This window comes from Taudactylus pleione, unplaced genomic scaffold (assembly GCF_031769625.1).
Source record: "Taudactylus pleione unplaced genomic scaffold, aTauple2 ptg000309l, whole genome shotgun sequence".
In the NCBI taxonomy this organism is placed as follows: domain Eukaryota; kingdom Metazoa; phylum Chordata; class Amphibia; order Anura; family Myobatrachidae; genus Taudactylus; species Taudactylus pleione.
The window spans coordinates 6576448-6602679 of record NW_028284710.1 but is presented as its reverse complement, the minus strand read 5'-3'; the positions used below and the strand labels follow the sequence as shown (position 1 = coordinate 6602679).

Sequence of the window (26232 nt, the reverse complement as noted above, 5' to 3'; positions counted from 1 at the left end):
TTTCCAGATGCAGCTGTGGCTGTGATTAGCAGAATATGGAACAACAAACAGCAGTGTGTATGAATAGTGGGGCACAGTGATGGAACAGGTGTTTGGTTTGGCATGCTAATGCTTGTTTGGCATCCTACAGATAACCTGTGTTCTCATTGCTCCAGTCCTTGATTCTTGTCATGAAAAAATGCATTTACTGTAGGATGAATATTTTATTAATGTACATTTTCATTATTACAGGATAATCACAATCACAAAGATAAAATAGAATGTAAATGGAAAAAATGGAGATTGTTAGTTATTACAAACACTTTTCTACAACTCAACTTTTATTGTTATATGATTAGTATTCGGTTGTAAATGTTAAATGTTTCATAATAATACATTTCACAAGTATTATATTAAGGGAATCTATATTGATCTTCTATGATAATGCAATCTACTATGATAATGCAATCTACAGTATGTCATCATAGAATGATTTATGACATTTACAACTTTCAGGGACTACGAGGTGATAATGGCATCCCTGGACCACGTGGGACTTTAGGTGTTATAGGGCAACAGGTGATTTTTTTTTTTATTAGGAGACAGTTATGTTGTATTTGTGTCTAATGGGTTTGTGTTTAACTTGTCTTGCACACATACACAGACACAGAATGCTCCAATATCCAACATTAATAAGAGCATTCTGTCACACATCCTGTAGGCTATTATCATGTAAATGGTGTCTACGTCAGACATGTGTGCATCTTTTGTCTTTACTGATCACTATTACCTAATTGTTCCAGTTTTTTTGTTTTATTATCAAGAGTTGTTCATTTCAATTAATGTGTGAGATCTGATAGCATCACTTATGCTGGTCATACACTGTCGCATAAAAGTTTGCCAACCCGACAGACATTTTATCTGACAAGCTGAAACCATCAGATATCGTGGCCATACACTGTGAGATATTTCATAGTGTATGGCCACAATATCTGCTCTCCTTCCCTGCCATACACTGGCAGCTGCGGCCGACTTATTATCAAATCTTTTGCACATGCTGGTAATTTCAGCACGTCACACAGCGTTTGCGGTAGTACACTGTACAATTATCTGGGCAATGCACCGATAACTGACGGATCAGCCAGATAATTGTATAGTGAATGCCCAGCATTAAACAGGTGTAACGTAAGGGATAGCACACTTCACTTACAAATTTGAAACCTGTAAAAAATTTCCAGTAGGGTGTACATTATTCTATACTGTACATTATCCCATATATAATGTATGATAAAATATGATTCAAATAATTTTCTTGTATGGACATACTGTAGCTATCCAAAACATAAGAAATATTGGTTAATGAATAAAATAAAAGAACTTATCATTTCAATACATTTACATCATCATTTTCATGTGGTACATTATAGGGAGAACCTGGAGAAGAAGGCCAGAGAGGATTACCAGGGGAAAAAGGAAAAAAAGGAGGGGCAGTAAGTACATTCGGTCTTGTATCAATTAGAACCGCCGGCGCCGGTATGTTTGTTACTGTGTAGTGCGGTCCGCACTATACTTACTGAAACCACGGACATGTTTTTTTTTTTCTGGACCCAGCGGTGCCCTTCAGTGGCCAGCGCTCTAGGCAGCTGCCTAATGGTAGCGCCGGCCCTGCTCGCAGTTTTCTGCCACACACCAAACAAATACTGATAGGTTAACTGATTTCTGACACAAAATGAACTACTCTGTATATAGGTCCATGTGTTAGGGAATATAGGGCATGATTCAGCTTAGGACAGAATTGCAAAGCTGCACTCAGGCAGCTTTGCAATTCTGTCCTTGATAATATGCAAATGTGCAGTAGGTGTATGACAGCCCTTGCTGCATTTGTGATCACAGCACTGCGGCCGAGGTCGCAGGCTGGGATCACCATTGCGACCATCGGTAGTGATGGTGGATGGCAATGGGCCGCGGGTCAGCTGAGTAAGCCTCAGTTTACTCAGGCTGGTCGGCTTGAAGGCCAGGAAACTTCATCCGTGGACACACCCCCTGGCCTTGCCACTCCCAAAAAATGGGGTGGACACACCCCTGTTTCCGGGAATGCCTATTTCCACCCCTGCACTGCCTCATAAATGCCTCTGCCTGTCTATCAGGCAGAGGCATAGAAGGGGCTGTGTGCGATCATGCAGGACCTGTTCTGCACATTCACAGAACGGGTCCCACGCGCACACAGATTCCCGATAATCGGGAATCTGCATTCAGAATTGCATATACGTGCAATGCTGAATGAGCCCCATAGATTGTAATTTTCAGTTGGACAGTGATTGACGTAAATTATATTTTCAGCAAAGCACTGTGTAATATGTGTGTACTATATAATAATCCATTAAGTGTAAGAAGCAATAAGACCAGTAAGCATCCACAAGAAAAGGAAAATTTTGTAACTGTTAGAGGCCTTATGATTAATTAAAGAGACACATCTCAAGATCTAAGCTCAGTAGTTGAAAGAGCCCCATGAGAAGTTGATACCCTTATCTCTCTGAAGCTGGGTACACACTTATCGATCGAGGAATAATATATCGCGAGTGCATCGGCTGGTGTGTACACCCGATATGTCTGTGAGCGACGTTGTACAGAGTCATGTCAGGTCATCCCTGCAGCACAGCTTATGCTGATATCTGAAAGATATATCAGTGCATCTGCATGCGTGTATGGGCGACTTGCCGACCTCCCGTACAATGGCTGAAGGGACTGCCGACACTGACATTACCACTGAGCAAATTTTAATTTAAAGTTGTGATGTCAGGCCAGACATATCGACTGGCTGATCGGTAAGTGTGTATAGTTTACTAATCAGTCACTCGGGCAACGGATCAGTATGCTGACTGATCCATTGTCTAAGTGTGTACCCAGCATAAGGTTTATACAGTGAGGTAGCAGCAATTTTTATTAATTAAAGCAGGTGCTCCAGCTATCAGCATCTGTAGTAACAGAGAGTCTCCTCATGCTGCAATGCAATATAGCCAGCACTATACAATTTAACCATATGTCACCATCACTGTTAGCCAAGGAAGATCTACATTGTTCCTCCCAATATTGTCAATTGGTGAAGTGAGCAAAACTATCCAGCTCTGTAAAGGTGCTTAAAGGTAACACAACTGAAATGTATGCTGTATTTTGTCACATTTTAGGGTGCGACTGGTTTTCCTGGCTCAAGAGGTCCACCTGGGAAAAGTGGAGTAATAGGCAAGAAAGTAATGTCTTTTTTTAAAAATGTTATTAGTGTACTGTGTTTTTTTGCACCAAAATCTATATACTGTATGAAGAAGTCATCTACATGCACACAGCTCATCCTGGCCCTGATTCTGAATTGGACAAAGTGGAGGCTGTGTCTGCTTCTTATGCCCCAGTCTTGTCTGCGACATTATGCTAATGCTGTTACAAAGCCCTTCCCTGGTATACAGAATGTGACATGCAAAGATGCTCAAATATCACTTGGTGCCTCATTAGATGCTACTATCGGTCGCTCTGTCTGAGTATGGCCTCCAGTGTGAGTGATTAAGCATTTTCCGCTGGTGCACCCATGACACTACCATATTACTACCATTGGACAGACCATCTGCATGCGTCTGAATAGCCGGCTCCCAGTCACCATCCAGGAACGCCCAATACATTTGTAATGTATTTCACAGACCATGCATCTAGATCAGATCAGAGCTGCAACTCTGTGCGCAGGCAACCGGTATGCATGCGTGGTGCGACCTAGACACATGTGCAGTTAAAAAACATTGGGGTAGATGTATGATAACGTGCCGCTATATCGCTTCCCGCTTCGCCTCTTTACCAAGGCGAAGCAGGAAGCACTACCGATGAGATGTAAGAACATCTCATGGGCCGGAGAGGAGGAGCGTTAACTCCCCCCTCCGGCGCTACCCGCTAGAGACCACAGCGCATCAGCCTAGTGCTGATGCGCTATGTCTCTGTCCTGGCCAGCTCCACTGAGCATGCACGGGATCTCGCAAGTATCGCGAGATCCCCGCGTGCAGCCTGGAGCCGGCAGCCGCCGCAGCAGGGGCAGCACTGTCCCTGCTGTGGGGATAGGCTAGCTCCAGGCTGTAGCTGTCGATAACGACAGCTATAGCGGGGCGAACGGTCAGACGATATGACCGTTCATACACGGTCCAGGCTATCGGCACTGCTATCTTGTAGATAGCAGCGCCGATAATGACAGGTGCGCATAGCACCATTGTCATTTACCGGCCAGACCCCCGATCATACATCGGGGAGAAGCGGTATCAGCGCACCTAACGTGCGGTATCAGCGCACCTAACCTAACGTGTGCTGATACCGTTTCTGGGCTTCATACATCTCCACCATTGTTCCACTGCGTCCAGCATCAGCAGGGCGTGCGACTCAGAACTATGGTCTTACATGAAATCTACATTAGTTAGTTCTTTTTTGCTTTGATGGGATGTTTGTTATAAGACCAACATTGTTGCACATGATTAAAAAGCATATCAGGGTGACAATATTCTCTGTAAAATGTTGATATAAATACTTCAGTAATTATCACTTTGATTATTTTTTTTTTTTTTGAAGGGAAGCCCTGGAGAACCCGGTGATATTGGTGCAAGAGGTGATACTGGATTACCTGGATCCATTGTATGTACAGTACAAAACAATACATATGTATTATTATTATTATGTGCAATATATGTGTGTCTTACTATTCTCTTTCCCACATCCAGGCTGACATTTTTCAAGCGATAAAACATTTGATATGCATGCTGTTCTTTTGGCAATATGTGTATATTATTTTCAGTATACAGTATTCTAAATTATCAGCAAGGATTTCTTTAGAAGAGTACAGCATTTGTAGCAGTGACACTGTTTATCCTCCATAGTGTTGTAAACTAACAGGCTACGGTCTTTTTTGATTAGTAACACATACTGCAGACATAAAAGCCCAATGTAAATCAGTACATAGTTAGGCACTCCTGTCCAATCATTAAGGAATGGTATATGCTAGGGGTGTGCACCGGCCACTTTTCGTGTTTTGTGTTTTGGTTTTGGATCTGGATCTTTCTTCGTGTTTTGGATCTGGATTGGTTTTGCCAAAACCACCCTTCCGTGTTTTGGGTTCTGGGTTTTGTGTTTTGGATCTGTATTTTTTTGAAAAAAAGCATAAAAACAGCTAAAATCACAGAATTTGTAGGTTTTTCTGCTCCTATGCTATTATTAACCTCAATAACCTTAATTTCCACTCATTTCCAGTCTATTCTGAACACCTCACACCTCACAATAGTGTTTTTATGTCCAAAAGGTTGCACCGAGGTAGCTGGGTGACTATGCTAAGCGACACGAGTGGGCGGCACAAACACGTAACCCATCTAGGCGTGATACTGCAGTGGCAGACAGGATGGCAGTTTGAAAAACTAGGCCCCAAACTGTACATAATGCAAAGAAAAAAAAGAGGTGCAAGATGGAATTGTCCTTGGGCCCTCCCACCCACCCTTATGTTGTATAAACAGGACATGCACACTTTAACAAACCAATCATTTCAGCGCCAGGGTCTGCCACACAACTGTGGCTGAAATGATTGGTTCGTTTGGGCCCCCACAAAACAAGCTGGCAATTAATGTGTCCCTGCACAAACTGGCTCTACGGAGGCAAGATGTCATCCTCATCCTCCTCATCCACCGATTCCTCACCCTCTTCAGTGTGTACATCCTCATCCTCACAAAGTATTAACTCGTCCCCACTTGAATCCACCACCACAGGTCCCTCTGTACGTTCTGGAGGCTGGTCTCCCTGGAAGAGCTGATAATTCATTTTGATGAACATCATCTTCTCCACATTCTGTGGAAGCAACCTCCTACGCCTTTCGCTGACAAGGTTCCCGGCTGCACTAAACACTCTTTCGGAGTACACACTGGAGGGGGGGCAACTCAGGTAAAATAGAGCCAGTTTGTACAGGGGCCTCCAAATTGCCTCTTTTTCCTGCCAGTACAGGTATGGACTGTCTGACATGCCTACTTGGATGCTGTCACCGATGTAATCCTCTACCATTCTGTCAATGGTGACAGTATCATATGCAGTGACAGTAGACATGTCAGAAATTGTTGCCAGGTCCTTCAGTCCGGACCAGATGTCCAAACTTGGCCCTGCCTGCCCTGCATCACCGCCAGCGGGTTGCTTAGGATACCTAAGTTTTTTCCTGGCAGCCCCAGTTGCGGGAGAAAATGAAGAAGGAGCTGTTGACGTGTCACGTTCCACTTCAGCTAACAGTGTGTTCACCAGCAGGTCTTTGCACCTCTGCAGGCTTGTGTCGGCCGGAAAGAGAGACACCACATAGGCTTTAAACCTAGGATCGAGCACGGTGGCCAAAATGTAGTGGTCTGATTTCAACAGATTGACCACCCTGGAATCCTGGCAAAGCGAATGAAGGGCTTCATCCACAAGTCCCACATGCCGAGCGGAATCGCTCCATCTTAGCTCCTCCTTCACTTTCTCCAGCTGCTTCTGCAAAAGCCTGATGAGGGGAATGACCTGACTCAAGCTGGCAGTGTCTGAACTGACTTCACGTGTGGCAAGTTCGAAGGGCTGGAGAACCTTGCACAACACGGAAATCATTCTCCACTGCACTTGAGTCAGGTGCATACCCCCTCCTTTGCCTATGTCATAGGTGGATGTATAGGCTTGAATGGCCTTTTGCTGCTCCTCCATCCTCTGAAGCATATAGAGGGTTGAGTTCCAACGCGTCACAACCGCTTCAGGTGATGGCGGGGCAGGTTCAAGAGTGTTTGCTGGCGCTCCAGTCTTCGACACGCAGTCGCTGAATGGCGAAAGTGACCTGAAATTTTTCGGGCCACCCAAAGCGTCTCCTGCACGCCCCTGTCGCTTTTCAGAAAATTCTGCACCACCAAGTTTATTGTGTGAGCAAAACATGGGACGTGCTGGAATTTGCCCAGATGTAATGCCCGCACAATATTGGTGGCGTTGTCAGATATCACAAATCCCCAGGAGAGTCTAAGTGGGGTAAGCCACTGGGCGATGATTTCCCTCAGTTTCTCTAAGAGGTTGTCAGCGGTGTGCCTCTTACTGAAACCGGTGATACACAGTGTAGCCTGCCTTGGAACGAGATGGCGTTTCTGAGATGCTGCGACTGGTGACGCTGCTGCTGTTGCTGCGTAAGGTGATACATCTACCCAGTGGGCTGTCACAGTCATATAGTCCTTAGTCTGCCCTGTTCCACTTGTCCACATGTCCGTGGTTAAGTGGACATTGGGTACAACCGCATTTTTCAGGACACTGAGGACACTTTTTGTGACGTTTCTGTACAGTCTCGGTATCGCCTGCCTAGTGAAGTGGAATCTAGACGGGATTTGGAACCGGGGACACACTACCTCCAGCAATTGTCTAAATCCCACTGCACTAATGGCGGATACCGGACGCACGTCTAACACCAACATAGCAGTCAAGGCCTCAGTTATACGTTTTGCTTCAGGATGACTGCTGTCGTACTTCATCCTCCTCGCTAAGGACTGTTGGAGGGTCAATTGTTTAGTAAAAGTAGTGGTGTTCCTACTTCCTCTCTGGGATGATGAACGACTCCCAGCAGCAGCAACAGCAGCAGCGGCAGCAGGAGGCGTAGCAATGCAGGATCCTCCGGAGGAATCCCGCATAGGAGAGTCAGTCATGCCAGTGACATGGCCTGCAGGACTACTTCCGATCCTGACCAAGGAGGAAATTGACGAGGAGGGAGTTGACGGTGTGGTTTGCAGGCGCTTGGATACAACAGGACAACAGGATTTAGGTGTCCCTGGACTGCTTACGGTCTTAGCCAAAGTTTCTGAACTTGACAGTAACTTTTTATGAACGCGCTGCAGGTGCCGTATAAGGGAGGATGTTCCTAGGTGGTTAACGTCCCTACCCCTACTTATTTCACCTTTACATATGGTACATATGGCAAGACAGTTGTTGTCCGGATTTGGATAGAAATATTGCCAGACCAAAGAGGTGGAATGTTTGGTCTTCTGCCCAGGCATGACCGTGATGGGCTTTTTCATCCCACGGACAACAACTGTCTCCCCCGGAGCCTGATTTAAACAAACCACATCACCATCAGAATCCTCCTCGCCAACTTCCTCCTCAGCGCCAGCTACGCCAGTATCCTCATCCTGTTGTACTTCAACAGTGACATCTTCAATTGGCATATCAGCAAGTGGACTGTGGGTGCTCCTTTCAGCACTTGCAGGGGGCGTGCAAATGGTGGAAAGAGCCACCTCTTCCCGTCCAGTGCTGGGAAGGTCAGGCATCGCAACCACCACCACACTTGGACTCTCCTTGGGGATTTGTGATATCTTCTTAGAAAGCACAGTTCTTCGCTGTGCTTTTGCCAGCTTAACTCTTTTGATTTTTTTAGTGGGAGGAGGGCTTCCATCGTCATGTGAAGCTGAACCACTAGTTATGAACATACTAGGGATCGACCTTAGCCGTTCCTTGCCACTCCGTGTCGTAAATGGCATATTGGCAAGTTTACGTTTCTCTTCAGCTGATTTAAATGTTTTTTTCAAGGTCATTTTCCTGAACTTTGTCATTTGGGATTGTATGTGCCCTCTATTATGACATTGGGCATCGGCCTTGGCAGACGACGTTGATGGCATGTTATCGTCTATGTCATGACTAGTGGCAGCAGCTTCAGCACTAGGAGGAAGTGGTTCTTGATCTTTCTCTATTTTATTTTTATCGGAGAAAGTTTGGTCCTCCATTTATGTTATATCGATTTGATATATACGTGTGGCTAAATACAGAAAATATTTTTTTATTTTTGCTGGAGAGTAGTGCACTTTGTGGGTTACACCAGCCTTTAAGAAATGAGCCAGCCGGCTCTTTACTTATGACACAGGCGCACGCTTGGCGCTGCTCCTTTGTTGATGCACGTACGGCTACTGCGCACACAATTCGCAAACACAGAAATTAATTTTTTTTTGGGTTTGGACTGGAGTGTACTTTGGGGGTTACAGCACCCTTTAACGGTCAAGCCAGCCGGCCCTTTACTTATGACACAGGCGCACGCTTGGCACTACTTTGTTGATGCACGTGCGGCTACTGCGCACACAATTCACAAACACAGAAAATATTTTTTTTTTTGGTTTGGACTGGAGTGTACTTTGGGGGTTACAGCACCCTTTAACGGTCAAGCCAGCCGGCCCTTTACTTATGACACAGGCGCACGCTTGGCACTACTTTGTTGATGCACGTGCGGCTACTGCGCACACAATTCACAAACACAGAAAATAATTTTTTTTTGGTTTGGACTGGAGTGTACTTTGGGGGTTACAGCACCCTTTAACAGTCAAGCCAGCCGGCCCTTTACTTATGACACAGGCGCACGCTTGGCACTACTTTGTTGATGCACGTGCGGCTACTGCGCACACAATTCACAAACACAGAAAATTATTATTTTTTTGGTTTGGACTGGAGTGTACTTTGGGGGTTACAGCACCCTTTAACGGTCAAGCCAGCCGGCCCTTTACTTATGACACAGGCGCACGCTTGGCACTACTTTGTTGATGCACGTGCGGCTACTGCGCACACAATTCACAAACACAGAAAATCATTTTTTTTTTGGTTTGGACTGGAGTGTACTTTGGGGGTTACAGCACCCTTTAACGGTCAAGCCAGCCGGCCCTTTACTTATGACACAGGCGCACGCTTGGCACTACTTTGTTGATGCACGTGCGGCTACTGCGCACACAATTCACAAACACAGAAAATAATTTTTTTTTTGGTTTGGACTGGAGTGTACTTTGGGGGTTACAGCACCCTTTAACGGTCAAGCCAGCCGGCCCTTTACTTATGACACAGGCGCACGCTTGGCACTACTTTGTTGATGCACGTGCGGCTACTGCGCACACAATTCACAAACACAGAAAATATTTTTTTTTTTGGTTTGGACTGGAGTGTACTTTGGGGGTTACAGCACCCTTTAACGTTCAAGCCAGCCGGCCCTTTACTTATGACACAGGCGCACGCTTGGCACTACTTTGTTGATGCACATGCGGCTACTGCGCACACAATTCACAAACACAAAAAAAATATTATTTTTTTTAGCACTTGGGGGGAGCACCCCTGATGGACAGAGCACCCCCTGGACAACACTACAGCACCCCTTTAGGACTGGGACACTGCACATGACTTTGGAGTGGACACAGCCCCTATGGACAACTGACTGCACAACACAGTCCAGCCAGCCCCTATGGACTTTGAAGTAGTGGACACAGCCCCTATTAACAACAGCAGCACAGCACAACACAGCCAGCCCCTATGGACTTTACAACAGCAGCACTACACTACACTACACTACACTACACAGCCCAGCCAGCCCTAACTCCCACCCTCCCTCTTCACTGTCCACAGCCGAGTGAGAAAATGGCGCCGACGCGGGTACCTTATATAGGATCCAAAACCCGCGAGACTCGGAAGGCGGGAAGATGACGTTTTGCCTCGATTTCAGAATCCGAGTCAGGCGGGAAAAGTCGAGCCTGACTCGGATCGGACTCGGATCGGGGGGGCACGGGGGGGTTCGGATTTCAGAAATCCGAACCCGCTCACCCCTAGTATATGCACGCAGAGCCGTAATTAGACATTTTGGTGCCTTGTGCCAGAAAGAGCATTGGCGCCCCCCTCATTTTTCAAAGTGACATAATGCACCCAAAAAAGGGCCATGGCTTCATGGGGAAGGGCCAGGGAAGAGATAGGGGAGGCCAGGAGATGCTGGGGATGAAATAAGAGGAAGCTACAAGCAAGAATGATAATAAATAGAAATTTGACAGGCCCAAACAGCGCCCCCTGACCTGTGGTGCCCTGTGCGATGGCACCGGCCGCACTACCCTAGCTACGGCCCTGTATGCACATCTGAGCTGGGCATGTGAGTCTAGTGGGTTCAGATTATATAGGGCAGGGGTGGGGAACCTTTTTTCTGCCAAGGGCCATTTTGATATATATAACATTATTCGCGGGTCTGGTGCAGACCACGCCCCCTCCATGTGACATCACATGGGGGCGGGGCCTCAAACGCCGGTGATTACAGCAATGTCCGGAGCATCCTGAGGATGCACCGGGGAGCTATAAGGGCAGCGGTGTGACCAACTGAAACATCCTAAGGACGGCACTGCTGCATAGATTCTGGCTGCAGGGTGCCATTCGAGGCTAGCAGAAAAAGCTCAGAGGGCCAGACCAAATGATTCCGCGGGCCTTATACGGCCCTCGGGCCTGAGGTTCCCCATCCCTGATCTAGGACCATTGTCAATTGTCTAGCCACTGGTAGCAATAAGGGACACACAGGTCACATTTCCCATTTCTACAGCACAATCTTCAAAACTACAGTAACCCTCATTACCAATGACTTCCGTCACTTATTTCTAGAATGAATACATTTGCACAGAGGTGGTATTTCTTTTTAGCACCTCCTCATATTCTAATTTGTTGTAATTACTGTGAGGAGTCTGGGAAATTTGTCATTGTACCTATGAACTTGGTCACAATAAAGACACACTGTTAGACTTGAAGGAAATTGATCAAGAAATAGCAGTGCAACTAACTTTGTTATTAATGGAACTTTATTTTTTTTTAATTGAAGTTTTATTTTATATTGGGCAAAGTATATCTAGAAATGTAGTTCTCTATAGAAGTGCAGCTACAACCATCTCCCAGAGGTGGCAACTATGTCCTGGGTATTGGGGGTATGGTGCCGCTTGTGTCATAATGTCGCTGCCCCCCTGTTCTACAATTAGAGGGGCACGATTATACAATTCGACCCTATGTGTTGGCAGCAAGCATGAGACTGGCCCACCCATTTGGTCTGGGAGAGCCACCTGAAATTCATGACTCCTCCGGATATTACTGGACAGATGATAAGTATGGCTGGAAGGTGTAAACTGTTTCCCAGTAAAAATGCAGTATGCCATCTGCTTCACAACTGACTCTTCATAATAAGCAAATTTACTAGATAATATCAAAACTAACAAAGAACACGTTACAGTAGCATTGCCGCGTAACACGACATACCCCAATCTACCTTTTTACTATACAGTAAAGCCATGTTGTTTATGTATTGTTTGTTAACATGTGCTTAAAATGTAAATTTAAAAAAAATAAATAAAAAAAATGTAAGTAATAAATGAATCAGGTTAAGAGTAAAAAAGGTCTTTATAAAGGAACTTCCACCAAATTTCCAATGAAGTACACTATCTGGTATCCTATGAAAGTTACAAGTCACAAAATTAAATATGGATGTATTTTGTGAGTTGCATTCATTTTGTGACAGTAATTTTATTCAGCAATCAGGCAAGGGCATTGTGGTGTATATAGTTCCCATTGCTGTGTATGTATTCTGGTGGAAGGTTACAACGGATCTTATTTTTGTGTCTGGTTTCCTGTAGTTTTACAGTAAAGTACACTCATTGTGTCCAGGTTACTGTGCACCTTGGTAAATCCATGTTGCACTGCTGGTGGGGCAGATGTAAAATTTGCAGAGAGAGTTAAGCGGGCCATACACGGTGCGATAAAGTAGCCGATCTGACGGATTGCTACGATGTGGCTGCTATATCGCACCGTGTATGGGCCTGATGTCGGACCGAGCGTGCACCCGTGGGGTCGTACATCGCACCTCCTGATCTTACTGCAGGTTTAGTCGATATGGGGATGCGATGTGCAATCCCATGCAGCGCTATGCGGGTAGGGGAGGGTGGGCCGGCATATCGGGCGGTTGGCAACCCGATTGCACGTGTGTGGGGGCCGCCCGATATGTGGAACGTCGGATCCGCTGTGGCGTCGCGCGGTGCCTATCGCACCGTGTATGGGCCGCTTTAGTTTTGGGAAGGGTGTGTCCAAACTCAATTTTGAATTGCAGTGTAAAAGCAAAGCTGTCCAGCATGTGTGGGCTACATGCAAAAGCAGCCAGTATTTATCCTGCATGCAAAAATAATACATAAATTTGCACACCTAACATTGCAACATGATTTGTTCCAGATACAAAGTTACTTGCTGCTTTTACTTTGCTCCCAATTCAGAATCAGGCCTGATGCAGAGTTACACGTGTCTGTGTACAGATCTGGCTATATTTAGCAGACTGCGCATGTGACTGGGCCTGCAGCATACGCAACTTAGAGAGCCATTACAGGTGCTTCAGATACATACGCATCCCAGTTGGATTTCCACTTGTGACTGAGTGGGTGTATCTGGGCTGCAATGGGGTGTTCGCATGTAAGATAGGTGTGTTGTGGGCATGTTGACGGAAGGATAGGGCTGCCGATGATAATGAGTACTTTCACTAGCGGATGGATGGGGGCGGTGTGGTCACATAGAAGCGTCTGACTCTGAATACAATTTATATCTGAAGGCAGAGCAGGGCTGCTTCCACACAACTCTTCAAGAGTTATGTATTTTAAAAAATCCAACTTGGTTTACTTTATAACCAAAAGCTAATACCCAACTCAGATGTGCACATACTGTTTCTTTGCACATTTATTAGATATGTTAGATATGACAGGGCCGAAACTAGGATTTTTGTCACCTGGGGCAAGACAGTAATTTGGCGCCTCCCCCTGGTAATTTCCCCATAGTAATGCCTCCTGCAGCAGTGCCCCAATAGTAATGCCCCCTTCGGCAGTGCACCTATAGTTATGCCCCCTACAGCAGTGCCCCTATAGTAGTGCCCATATAGTAATACCCACAGAGTAATGCCACTGTAGTAGTGACCATATAGTAATGCCCCTGTAGTAGTGCCCATATGGTAATGCCCCCATAGTAATGCCCCTGTAGTGGTGCCCATAAGGTAATGCCCCTGTAGTGCCCATAAATAATGCCCCTGTAGTAGTGCCTATATGGTAATGCCCCTGTAGTAGTGCCCCCATAGTAATGCCCCTGTAGTAGTGCCCATATAGTAATGCCCCTGTAGTAGTGCCCATATTGTAATGCCCCTGTAGTAGTGCCCATATGTTAATGCCCCTGTAGTAGTGCCCATATGGTAATGCCCCTGTATTGCCTCTTACAGAAAAAATATATATACAGTCAGGTGCATAAATATTGGGACATTGACAGAATTTTCATATTTTGGCCTCTATTCACCACCACAATGGCTTTGAAATGAAACAAACAAGATGTGCTTTAACTGCAGACTTTCAGATTTAATTTGAGGGTTATTACATCCAAATCAGGTGAACGGTGTAGGAATTACAACGGTTTCTATATGTGCCTCCCACTTTTTAAGGGGCCAAAAGTAATGGGACTATCAACTCAAAAACAATCCTAAATCTAACTTTCAATTTTTAATACTTTGTTGTAAATCCTTTGCAGGCAATTACAGCCTGAAGTCTGGAACGCATAGACATCACCAGATGCTGGGTTTCATCCCTGGTGATGCTCTGCCAGGCCTCTACTGCAAATGTCTTCAGTTCCTGCTTGTTCTTGGGGCATTTTCCCTTCAGTTTTGTCTTCATCAAGTGAAATGCATGCTCAATCGGATTCAGGTCAGGGGATTGACTTGGCCATTGCATAACATTCCACTTTTTAGCCTTAAAAAACTCTTTGGTTGCTTTTGTAGTATGCTTCGGGTCATTGTCCATCTGCACTGTGAAGCGCCGTCCAATGAGTTCTGAAGCATTTGACTGAATATGAGCATATAATATTGCCCGAAACACTTCAGAATTCATTCTGCTGCTTTTGTCAGCAGTCACATCATCAATAAATACAAGGGAACCAGTTCCATTGGCAGCCATACATGCCCACGCCATGACACTACCACCACCATGCTTCACTGATGAGGTGGTATGTTTTGGATCATGAGCAGTTCCTTTCCTTCTCCATACTCTTCTCTTCCCATCACTCTGGTACAAGTTGATCTTTGTCTCATCTGTCCATAGGATGTTGTTCCAGAACTGTAATGGCTTTTTTAGATGTTGTTTGGCAAACTCTAACCTGGTCTTCCTGTTTTTGTGGCACACCAATGGTTTACATCTTGTGGTGAACCCTCTATATTCACTCTTGTGAAGTCTTCTCTTGATTGTTGACACATATACACCTACCTCCTGGAGAGTGTTCTTGATTTGGTCAACTGTTGTGAAGGGGTTTTCCTTCACCAGGGAAATAATTCTTCTGTCATCCACAACAGTTGTTTTCCGTGGTCTTCCGGATCTTTTGGTGTTGCTGAGCTCTCCGGTGCGTTCTTTCTTTTTAAGAATGTTCCAAACAGTTGATTTGGCCACACCTAATGTTTTTGCTATCTCTCTGATGGGTTTGTTTTGATTTTTCAGCCTAATGATGGCTTGCTTCACTGATAGTGACAGTTCTTTGGATCTCATATTGAGAGTCGACAGCAACTGATTCCAAATGCAAATGTCACACCTAGAATCAACTCCAGACCTTTTACCTGCTTAATTGATAATGAAATAACGAGGGAATAGCCCACACCTGCCCATGAAATAGCTTTTGAGTTGATAGTCCCATTACTTTTGGCCCCTTAAAAAGTGGGAGGCACATATAGAAACCGTTGTAATTCATATACCGTTTACCCGATTTGGATGTAATTACCCTCAAATTAAATCTGAAAGTCTGCAGTTAAAGCACATCTTGTTTGTTTCATTTCAAAGCCATTGTGGTGGTGAATAGAGGCCAAAATATGAAAATTCTGTCAATGTCCCAATATTTATGCACCTGACTGTATTACTTACCTTAAACCCCGCTCCGACGTCCGGTCCGCCCGGTTCCTCTTTGGAAATATGGGAGAGACGTCATGAGACAACTCCAGCCTCCGGCTACCACGGAGCTGCAGGGAATGAGCCGGGTGCCCGCTGGTAATAAAATCACAGCAGGCATCCGCCTTGGAGCCTCCCTGCTGCGCCGGACTGGAGGACACTGGCGGCGGGTGCAGCGGCTCACCCGGTACACGTACACCTCCAGCCCCCCCTAGTTGCGGCCCTGGATATGAGTTAATTTTTATGTATCAGATTTTACCTGGGGCAAGTCATTTAATTCACTGATTTGGTTTGGCACCAATGTTTATATTTACATATTTGAACATTTTCACTACCACATGAAAGTATCCATACCTACAATTAGGGCCGTAACTAGCTATGGGTGACTGGTGCCGCCGCACAGAGCGCAGCAAACTGTGGACGGCACTGCCGGCAATCCATGGTCCCTGTGCCTGGAAAGACACCCTGCAGCTAGAATCGCAGATGCAGTGCCGCCGGGAGCATCCTCTGGACTCTCCAAACGGCAGACTGCAACTATTGTTTACAGTCGCTTGTGCCCCTGCCCCCGTGGAATGATGTCATGTCATGCGCGGATGGCACCGGGCGCCATAACTTGAAGTTACGGCGCTGTCTACAATACCCTCAAACTATACTAATGTTCACAGAAGGATCCACTTTTGTGGCAGCTTGTCAGCAAATACTGCCTAAGGTTTCTTCAGCTCTAAGGCGTAGCAGGTGCATGATCAATTTTGTCCCAATTTTGGGTGCTGGAATGTTGAGAGGTAGCTGTAATTCCAGGTAAAGGGCCTTAGTCAGGGGGCGATTCAATTGTTTTTAAGGCGGCTATCTGTTTGGGGCACCCAACGGAGTGAATCAATTGTTCTGGCGTGACAGCCGCTGGCACCAGCATTTCTGCTTGCACCCTCAGGAGGATGCGAGCAAAAATGTGTGGTAAACCTACTGTTTGGGCACCCTAAGCAGGACTTTAGATGGCTAAACCCAGTCTAATAGGGCGCCATGACCGAGATAATTAATGGGCGCCCAGAACAATTGAATTGCAACTCTGGGCAACCATTATCACCGCCCACAAAACAATTGAATTGCCCCCTCAGAGTAAGACACAAACACAAGTTGCAGCATTTTTCACTTCTAATGGACATGTGCATCTTCACACACTGCATGTTTTTTTTTCAGGCGTAAGCAGGGCTTGCGACTGCATGCATCTAGAGGGCCTGGAATCAGTGGCGGATACAGGGGGGGGGGGGAGATTTGAACGATCGCCCCCTAGCAAAGTCTGTCTTTGATCATGTCTCTGTGAAGTTAAGATCCCACTGTACAGTGTAAACACACCCCCAGGAGTTAAATCTACGGAGACGGAGATGATTTATTAGGCTGTGCTGTACTGTGAACACTGAACAGAGCTCAGAGGAGGTGAAGGAGGGCTGCAGTGTCTAGAATGTTATTACTGCGTGCAGCCAAGGGCGGATATAGACTTTTCTTTTAGGAGGGGCGGTTTAAGACTTCCAGTCCTGGCTCCTCCCATTTTCAGGCAATAACTTTTTCGTCATAGCTTTGTGTATCCATTCCTGTCTCCATCTATCTTTTTGCTTCTTCTATCCCTTTTTTCCCCTTTCATTTTAAATTTCACATTTTTCTCCCTTTGCCCCCCAATCTGAGGGCACACTCCTCACTACCGCTGGATACCACCCCTCCATGCGGGGCATACATAAACACTATATATGTGCCCAGGGCTGTCTTAATAGCAGTGAAAGCCCTGGGCAAGCAATGCATTGGAGCCCCTACCCACCCACTCACTGACGATAGTAGATAGATTTTCAACGTCATCAGTTACTATCTGTGTGGACATAGAGATGGAATATAAACCTATGGCTAGTGAAGCAAGCCCGTGAGGGGACAAATTTCTTCTTATGGTGGCCTTTATGGGCATGGAACCGCACTTCCGCCCTCACTCACATCACTTACAGGCAGAGACGGATTTAGACCTCATACGGCCCTAGGCAAGATAACGGTTTTGGGCCCCCCCCTCCCTCAAACAATTTATAGCACTATATTTTCAGGATAAGGACAGAGGTGACAGGGACAGGGCAATGGGAACAGGACAGAGGTGACAGGTACAGGACAATGGGAACAGGACAGAGGTGACAGGGACAGGACAATGGGAACAGGACAGAGGTGACACGGATAGGACAGAGGTGGGCAGGGGCAGGACAGAGGTGGGCAGGGGCAGGACAGAGGTGGGCAGGGCAGTGGTGACAGGGACAGGACAGAGATGACAGGGACAGGACAATGGGAACAGGACAGAGGTGACAGGGACAGGACAGAGGTGGGCAGGGGCAGGACAGTGGTGACAGATCAGTAAAGAGGTAACAGGACAGCGGTGACAGGGACATAGGACCAGGACAGTGGGGGCAGGGGAGACAGGGCCGGGATAGAACAGAGGTACAGGAGAGAGGGGTGCAGGTACAGGACCAGGAGCGTTTCTAGAGAAGAGGGGGCCTCTGTGCAGTCTCCATCACGGGCCCCCTCCTCTTCGTCCTGTGGCCGGCAGCTCACTGAGCGGTGCGCGGCCAGCGCCGCACTTCTAGACTCTGGCCACTAGAGTGTGCCCAGAGTCTATAGCGCATGCGCAGGTTACTGGGAATATGGCTGCGGCGGCCATTTTTAAGCCGTTTTTACAGCGCAGACACTGGCGCCGACGTGGGACTCCGGAGATTGAAGTATAATATGGGTGCAGGGTGTGTGGTGTGGCCCAGGGGCCCGTTATAAATACGACCCTGTACAAGACAGTGGTAACAGGGACATGAAAAAGGTGACAGGACCAGGACAGGTGTGATAGGGACAGGATAGTGGGGACAGGGCAGTAAAGAGGTAACAGGACAGAGGTGATAGGACCAGGACAGTGCAGGCAGGGGAGATAGGGGCAGGATAGAACAGAGGGACATGAGAGAGGGGTGCAGGTACAGGACAGAGGTAATAGGGACATGAAAGAGGTGATAGGACCAGGACAGAGGTGACAGGGATAGGACAGTATGGCAGTATAGAGGTGACAGGTCCAGGACAGCATTGACAGGACCAGGAAAAAGGTGACAGAAGCCAGAAGAGAGGGGACATGGAAAGGACTGGTGTGACAGGGCCAGGATAGAACAGAGCGGACAGGAGATAAGGGTGACTTGGCCAGAACAGAGGTGACAGGACAGAGTTAACAGGTGGATAGTAAAACTAGTAGCCCACTGACCATACCCCTTCCCCTGCCGTTGTGGGTCACAAGGTTGTGACATAAGAAATCCTTCAGCCCAGCTTGATTCCTTGCCTAGCCTCTGGGGAGCTTCCTGTGTGAGTCAGAGGGCGTGCCTGAGCATTTGAGACTCCTTCAGAAGGCACACACACACTTCCGTGTCAGCCCAGCAGCACAACATGCAGCAGCCTCACTTACCATTCTCAGGGTTTCCACTCTTCCTCCCTGATGCTCTTCTTCTCTTCTCCACGAAGGGAATCCAGACACCACCTCTTCTTCAGTGGCTCCTCTCCAGCAGTCTCAGTCTCTCTGCAGTGTGCACGGAGTGTGACGTTATGACGTCACACGCACTATGCCAATATACAAGAAAAAACAACTTTACTGCAGCGGCAAATGTCACAGAGCTCTGCAGAACACCGAACACTGCCTGATCGCGGCACCCGGCCCCGCAATAGTGTGAGCCCAATGGTAGTGTCTAGATTCCCCTGCCCTGGCCTGTAACTCCGCCTCTTCCCTCCTCCCCTCCCCCTACTATACTGCCTGCTGCTTGTGTGTGCTGTGCGAAACACAGCGCAGCAGGCAGCAGGGCCAGGTTCACTCTATGGACAAGATTTCAGGGGGGCCCGGCCACGGGCCCCTTGGGACTTGTCGGGCCCTAGGTGGCTGCTCAGGTTGCCTAGCGGTAAATCTGCCCCTGCTTACAGGTACATCTACTAACAGAGATCTATACACAACCATTCACTGACTATGTTCATGTCTGCTGCCCCCCCCCCATCCCCCCGACTGTGTGCATGGCTCCTGCAAGAAGGACCCCACATGTAAAAACCAAACATATAGGCTTTGCATTGAAAAAAAACACACACTGACACACACACATTGGCCCCCACATGAGAAAAAAAAACACACACATATAGGCTACCACTTGAGGAAAAACACACACATATAGGCTACCACATGAGAAAAAACACGCACATATTGGCTACCACATGAAAAAAATCACACATATAGGCTACTACATGAAAAAAATCATACACATATAGGCTACAACATGAGAAAAACACACACATATAGGCTACCACATGAGGAAAAACACGCACATATAGGCTACCACATGAGAAAAACACACACATACAGTATAGGCTACCACATGAGAAAAACACACACACATATAGGCTACCACATAAAAAAAAATCACACAGATATAAGCTAACACATGAGAAAAACACACACATACAGTATAGGCTACCACATGAGAAAAACACACACATATAGGCTACCAATTGAAAAAAACACACACAAATAGACTACCACATGAAAAAAATCAGACACATATAAGCTTACACATGAGAAAAACACACACATACAGTATAGGCTACCACATGAGAAAAACACACACATATAGGCTACCAAATGAAAACAACACAAACATATAGGCTACCACATGAAAAAAATCACACACATATAGGCTTACAAATGAAAAAAAACACATGGGCTACCACAATAAAAAAATCACACACATATAGGCTACCACATGAATAAAAACACACACATATAGGCTAACACATGAAAAAACACACACGTACAGTATAGGCTACCACATGAAAAAAATCACACACATATAGGCTACCACATGACAAAAAACACACACATATAGGCTAACACATGAAAAAAAACCCAAATATAGGCTACCACATGAGAAAAAACACACACATATTGGCTACCACATGAGAAAAACACACAAATATAGGCTACCACATGAGAAAAAACACACACATATTGGGGCATATCCAATTAGCCACGGGATTTCACCTGCGGCTAATTGTTAGGGAAAAATCCTGCGATGCGGGGATTAGCTATTCAATTAAATAGCTATTTCCCTGCGTCATTAGAACAGGACTCCTGCGTGAGAACACACTGATTCCGCGAGAACTACGGAATCAGTGTGTTTTACCCGCTTGCGCGAGGCCGAATAGGGAGGCTTCACGCAGATTTTACCTCCTACATGAGGTGCGAGGTAAAGTCCGACAGCAGGGACTCGCACGCGGGGTCTCGTGGACACCCGCGCGTGGAATCCCCGCTAATTGAAAAAAAACACATGAAAAAAAAACCACATAGGCTACCACATGACAAAAATCACACACATATAGGCTACCACATGAGAAAAAACACACACATATAGGCTATCACATGAAAAAACACACACACATAGGCTACCACATGAGAAAAGCACACATATAGGGTAACACATGAAAAAAAAAATATATATAGGCTACCACATGAGAAAAAACACACAAATATAGGCTTGCACATGAAAAAAAAAACAAATATAGGCTACCACATGAGAAAAAGCACACACATATACAGTAGGCTACTACATGTGAAAAAACACACAAATATAGGCTTGCACATAAAAAAAAACACAAATATAGGCTACCACATGAGAAAAACACACACATATAGGCTACCACATGAGAAAAAACACACACATATAGGCTACCACATGAGAAAAAACACACACATATAGGCTACCACATGAAAAAAATCACACACATATAGGCTACCACATGAGAAAAACACACACACATAGGCTACCACATGAGAAAAGCACACATATAGGGTAACACATGAAAAAAATATATATATAGGCTACCACATGAGAAAAAACAGACAAATATAGGCTTGCACATGAAAAAAAACCCACAAATATAGGCTACCACATGAGAAAAAGCACACACATATACAGTAGGCTACTACATGTGAAAAAACACACAAATATAGGATTGCACATAAAAAAAACCCACACATATAGGCTACCACATGGGAAAAAACACACAAATATAGGCTTGCACATGAAAAAAAAAACACAAATATAGTCTACCATATGAGAAAAAACACACACATATAGGCTACCACATGAGAAAAAACTCACACATATAGGCTAACACATGGAAAAACACACACATACAGTATAGGCTACCACATGAAAAAAATCACACACATATAGGCTACCACATGACAAAAAACACACACATATAGGCTTGCACATGAAAAAAAAAACACAAATATAGGCTACCACATGAGAAAAACCACACAAATATAGGCTACCACATGAGAAAAAACACACACATATAGGCTACCACATGAGAAAAAACACACACATATAGGCTACCACATGAGAAAAACACACATATAGGCTACCACAAACGCAAATTCAAGCAAGAAGGCGGCACGGTCCTACTGATAGCTCCAGCGTGGCCCAGACAGCACTGGTACTCAGGACCTCATTCAGAGTCGGTCGTTGCGGCCGCACGGTCGTAAGGTAAAAGGGTCCGGATATAAAAATGAAGCGCTCGCAAGTTGCGTCGTTCACATGGGATCGTTAGCTGGACGAGCGAGGGGAGGATGCGGCCGTAAGACTAAAAATACGCCCCCTTCTCATTCCCATTACACGTCATCTCCGGGCATATAAGGATTAATCGAGACCATCTGGAACCATCGGAGCTGGTCGTAGACCTTAAGGTTGACCATACCCTCTCTTAAGCACTATGATCAAGTCAGTGTAAAAACCTCCCATGTCACATGTGCCATACTTAGTTAATTATGCACTCCCATAAAACGCAATTTGTATAGTCAGGCACGACTGCGTTCGGATCTCCACTCCCCCGTTCACAAGCACCTTCCCCTGTTACCACCCACAAACGCCTCATCCTGTCACTCAAACTAACGACCTGGCCAAGTTGAAGGAGAGAGCAATTTCTGATCGTAACAGCTAGTTTGCGCACGCGCATTGCAAATTTTATGCATGCGCAGTTTAGCAAACATCGGTGGCGTACGACCGTGCGGCCGCAACGACTGACTCTGAATGAGGTCCTCAGTCTCTCAGTGGACACTCCGATGCTGTTGCCTCAACATCCGGACCTGTTATCTCAGGGTCTTGTCATCATCCGGACCTGGGTCGGCTGTCTTTGACGGCGTGGCTATTGAGACTGCCCTCTTGAGGTCAAGACGATTTTCCAGCTCGGTGGTTAACACCATGTTACGAGCTCGGAAGCCTTCATCTGCCATCATTTACCATCGGGTATGGCGGGCTTTCTTTCAGTGGTGTGGTCCAAGAGGGTATGCTCCTCGGGTCTTTCGGTTATCCAGGGTGCTGGCTTTCCTACAGACAGGTTTAGATCAAGGTCTTCGCCTTGCTTCTCTGAAGGTGCAGGTGTCGGCCCTATCTATATGGTTTCATCGTAGAATTGCTACACTCCTGATGTCTGTACTTTTATGCAAGGTGTACTGCGTATTCAGCCTCCCTTTGTTCCACCTGTGGCTCCTTGGGATTTGGCTGTGGTCCTAAGAGCTCTTCAAGGACTGCCATTTGAACCACTGGGCTCAGTGGATTTGAAATGGCTTACCCTTAAAACTGTGTTTCTTCTGGCCATTGCTTCAGCCAGAAGGGTCTCAGAATTGGGGGCTCTATCATGTCTACCTCTATTTCTCATATTTCATAGAGACCTGGGCTGTGCTTCACACTCGCCCTGGTTTTCTCCCGAAGGTGGTATCTAGTTTCCATATCAACGAGGAAATTATTGTGCCGGTCTTTAATTCACCGGACCTTTCGGTTGGTGAGGCCACCTTGGATGTGGTGCAGGCCTTAAACTTTGTGTTGACTGCACTGCTTCTTTTAGGAAGTCGGACTCTTTGTTTGTCTTTTATGGCTTCCGGAAGAAGGGTTGGCCTGCCACTAAGCAAACGTTGGCAGGATGGATTCGCCTGGCTATTTCTGAAGCTTATGTTCATGAAGGCCTTCCTGTTCATCTTCTGTTAGGGCTCATTCCACTAGGTCCGTGGGACCTTCGTGGGTAGCTCGACTTGGCACCTCAGCGGTCCAGCTTTGCAAGGCAGCCACGTTGTCATCTGTCCATACTTTCGTACGGTATTATGCCTTTGAAACCTACGCCTCTCAGGATGCTTCCTTCGGGCGGCGGATTCTCCTTTCAGCACAGGAGCGCCCCCACCCTTAAAGGATACTGCTTTGGGACATCCCCAAGGTATCCTGTGGATACCCTATGGACCCTGCAGTAGAAAATAAGAGATATGGTAAGAACTTACCCTTGTTATCTCTATTTCTACGAAAAAGGTCAGCCATAGGGTTCCACAGGACTCCCGCCCTGTCGCACCTGTACTGCAGATGGGCAATATGCTCAGGTCACCGTTTTTTCCGTCTCCTTCTGGTGAGAATGTGATTTCTTGTGTGTTCCAGACATTCTTCTCTCTCTTTTCTCCTCCTCCGGCCTTGTGACGTAACTGATTGCCTGAGGCTCGGGGGCGTGGTATAGGAGAGGAACCCCAGTGCATACTGGGAACATGAAAAACTTAACTCTGTGGTGCCCGATGCCTGACGTCATCGCGTATACCCCAAGGTATCCTGTGGAACCCTATGGACTTCGTAGAAATAGAGATAACAAGGGTAAGTTCTTACCATATCTCTTATTATTTCACTGTTGGGGTGGTGTTTGCTGAGGGTGTGCTGTGTTAGTTTGTAGCACACTTAGCATTGTGAATTGGGGCCAAAGAGCTAATTTTTTGTCTCATCCGACCACAAAACATATTTCCACATTTTATTTTAGCTGGGTTACTCTGATTTATACTAGCAAACTGAAGACATTTATTTTTTCAATAATGGGTTATCTCTAGCTACCTTCCCATACGGGTCAGTTGTATGAAAACTTGATATGTTTGATTGGGGCACCTTCACTCCAGTATCAGCCACTGAACTCCATAGCTCCTTCAAAGTGATAATTGACCTCTCTGTGACTATTTTTGAGGGATGACGTTATCAAGGTATTGCCTGGGTGGTATGATGCAGCCTCCATCTTCTAACAATAGATCCAACAGTGTTCACTGGGATATCCAAGCACTTGGATATTATTTGGTAACCTTTTCCTAATATGTGCATGTCTATAATTGTACCTTAGAATGCAGAGCCGTAACTAGACTTTTCGGTGCCCTGTGCGAGAAAGAGCATTGGTGCCTCCCACCCACCCCCCCCTCCCATTTTTCAAATAGGGACATAAGATAATGCACCTAAAAAAGAGCCATGGCCTCATGGGGAAGGGCCAGGGAAAAGATAGGGGAGACCAGGAGATGCTGGGGATAAAAGAAGAGGAAGCTACAAGTAAGAATGATAATAAACAGGAAAATTGACAGGCCCAAACAGTGCCCCCGCCCTGCGGTGCCCTGTGCCATCGCACAGGTCGCACTATCCTAGTTACGGCCCTGTTAGAATGCTTTGGTTTTCATTTTCACAGCTTTATTTAAGATTCACAGTATGACTAAAGTTAGATGGTCTTTAATGCATAAAAGCTGACCTTTTTTTAATGGTTCATAGGTAGAGCCTGAGGATAATTGAAAGCCATTGATTGAGCATTATCTTTCATCAGTGTAAACCTGGAGCTTCCACTACACAGGATTAGAATAATTGTGCAAGCAGCATTTTTTAAAAAAAAAATTTTAATCTGCAGATAATTAATGAATTATGAGTTTGAAAATTTACTTTAAGCACCTACTGGTTTGCACAATACATGAACAATCCGTCTAAGTGTCAGTTGTAATGTAGACAAATCCTGTTGACTTTTTAGGGGGGTGAATACTTTAGCAAGCCGCTGCATTCTGCGTCCAGTTTGCTTAACATTTCATATGCTGTAAGCCACGTGGGTGGGGTGCTTATTATTTGCACTTTCCGACCATTAATGTAATGTGTTTTTGATTTTGTAATATGATTTTTAGCATTTTTTTAGTACTTCCTGTTAAACCATGTCTCCGGTCATATTCATCCCAGTTAAGCGAAGGGGTGGAAAACAAGGTTGTGTCTCTCTGAATAAGTCACAAAATTGTGACATTTCTTTAGACTCATTTTGCAATTCCCTTTATGTCAAACTCTGAGTAAGAACCAAAGTGTCTAAAATGCTGAGGCAGTAGAAGATGTTCACATTTGGTGGTATGCAAGTCTATTTCAGGGCTGCGTATAGTTAAAGTCATTATATATCTGCTGTCTGAAAGCAGCTCAGGTTCATAACCTGCTCAAACAGCTTTCTTCAAAGATGCATTTTACCACTTTTATCTTCTGTATGGAAGTGATGGTCTATTTTGTTGCACTGTCTAAGAATATAACATGTAAAATATATGTATTAATAACAACACATAGGGCCGTATTCAATTAGCCGCGATAAGTCCGTTTCTGCGGAAAAGTTTTTG

At 45.8% G+C, this 26232-nt stretch overlaps 1 protein-coding gene across 3 annotated transcripts in view; it reads left to right on the top strand.

Annotated features, from left to right (window-relative positions):
• LOC148511392 (collagen alpha-2(VI) chain-like) overlaps positions 1–26232 on the top strand; it is a 313628-nt gene that overhangs the window by 138968 nt on the left and 148428 nt on the right. For all 3 annotated transcript variants that reach the window (XM_088442276.1, XM_088442278.1, XM_088442277.1), the window contains 4 exons: positions 496–558; positions 1407–1469; positions 3165–3227; positions 4573–4635. In XM_088442276.1, coding sequence (XP_088298402.1) covers positions 496–558; positions 1407–1469; positions 3165–3227; positions 4573–4635 — 252 coding nt within the window. The remainder of the gene's footprint in view (positions 1–495; positions 559–1406; positions 1470–3164; positions 3228–4572; positions 4636–26232) is intronic.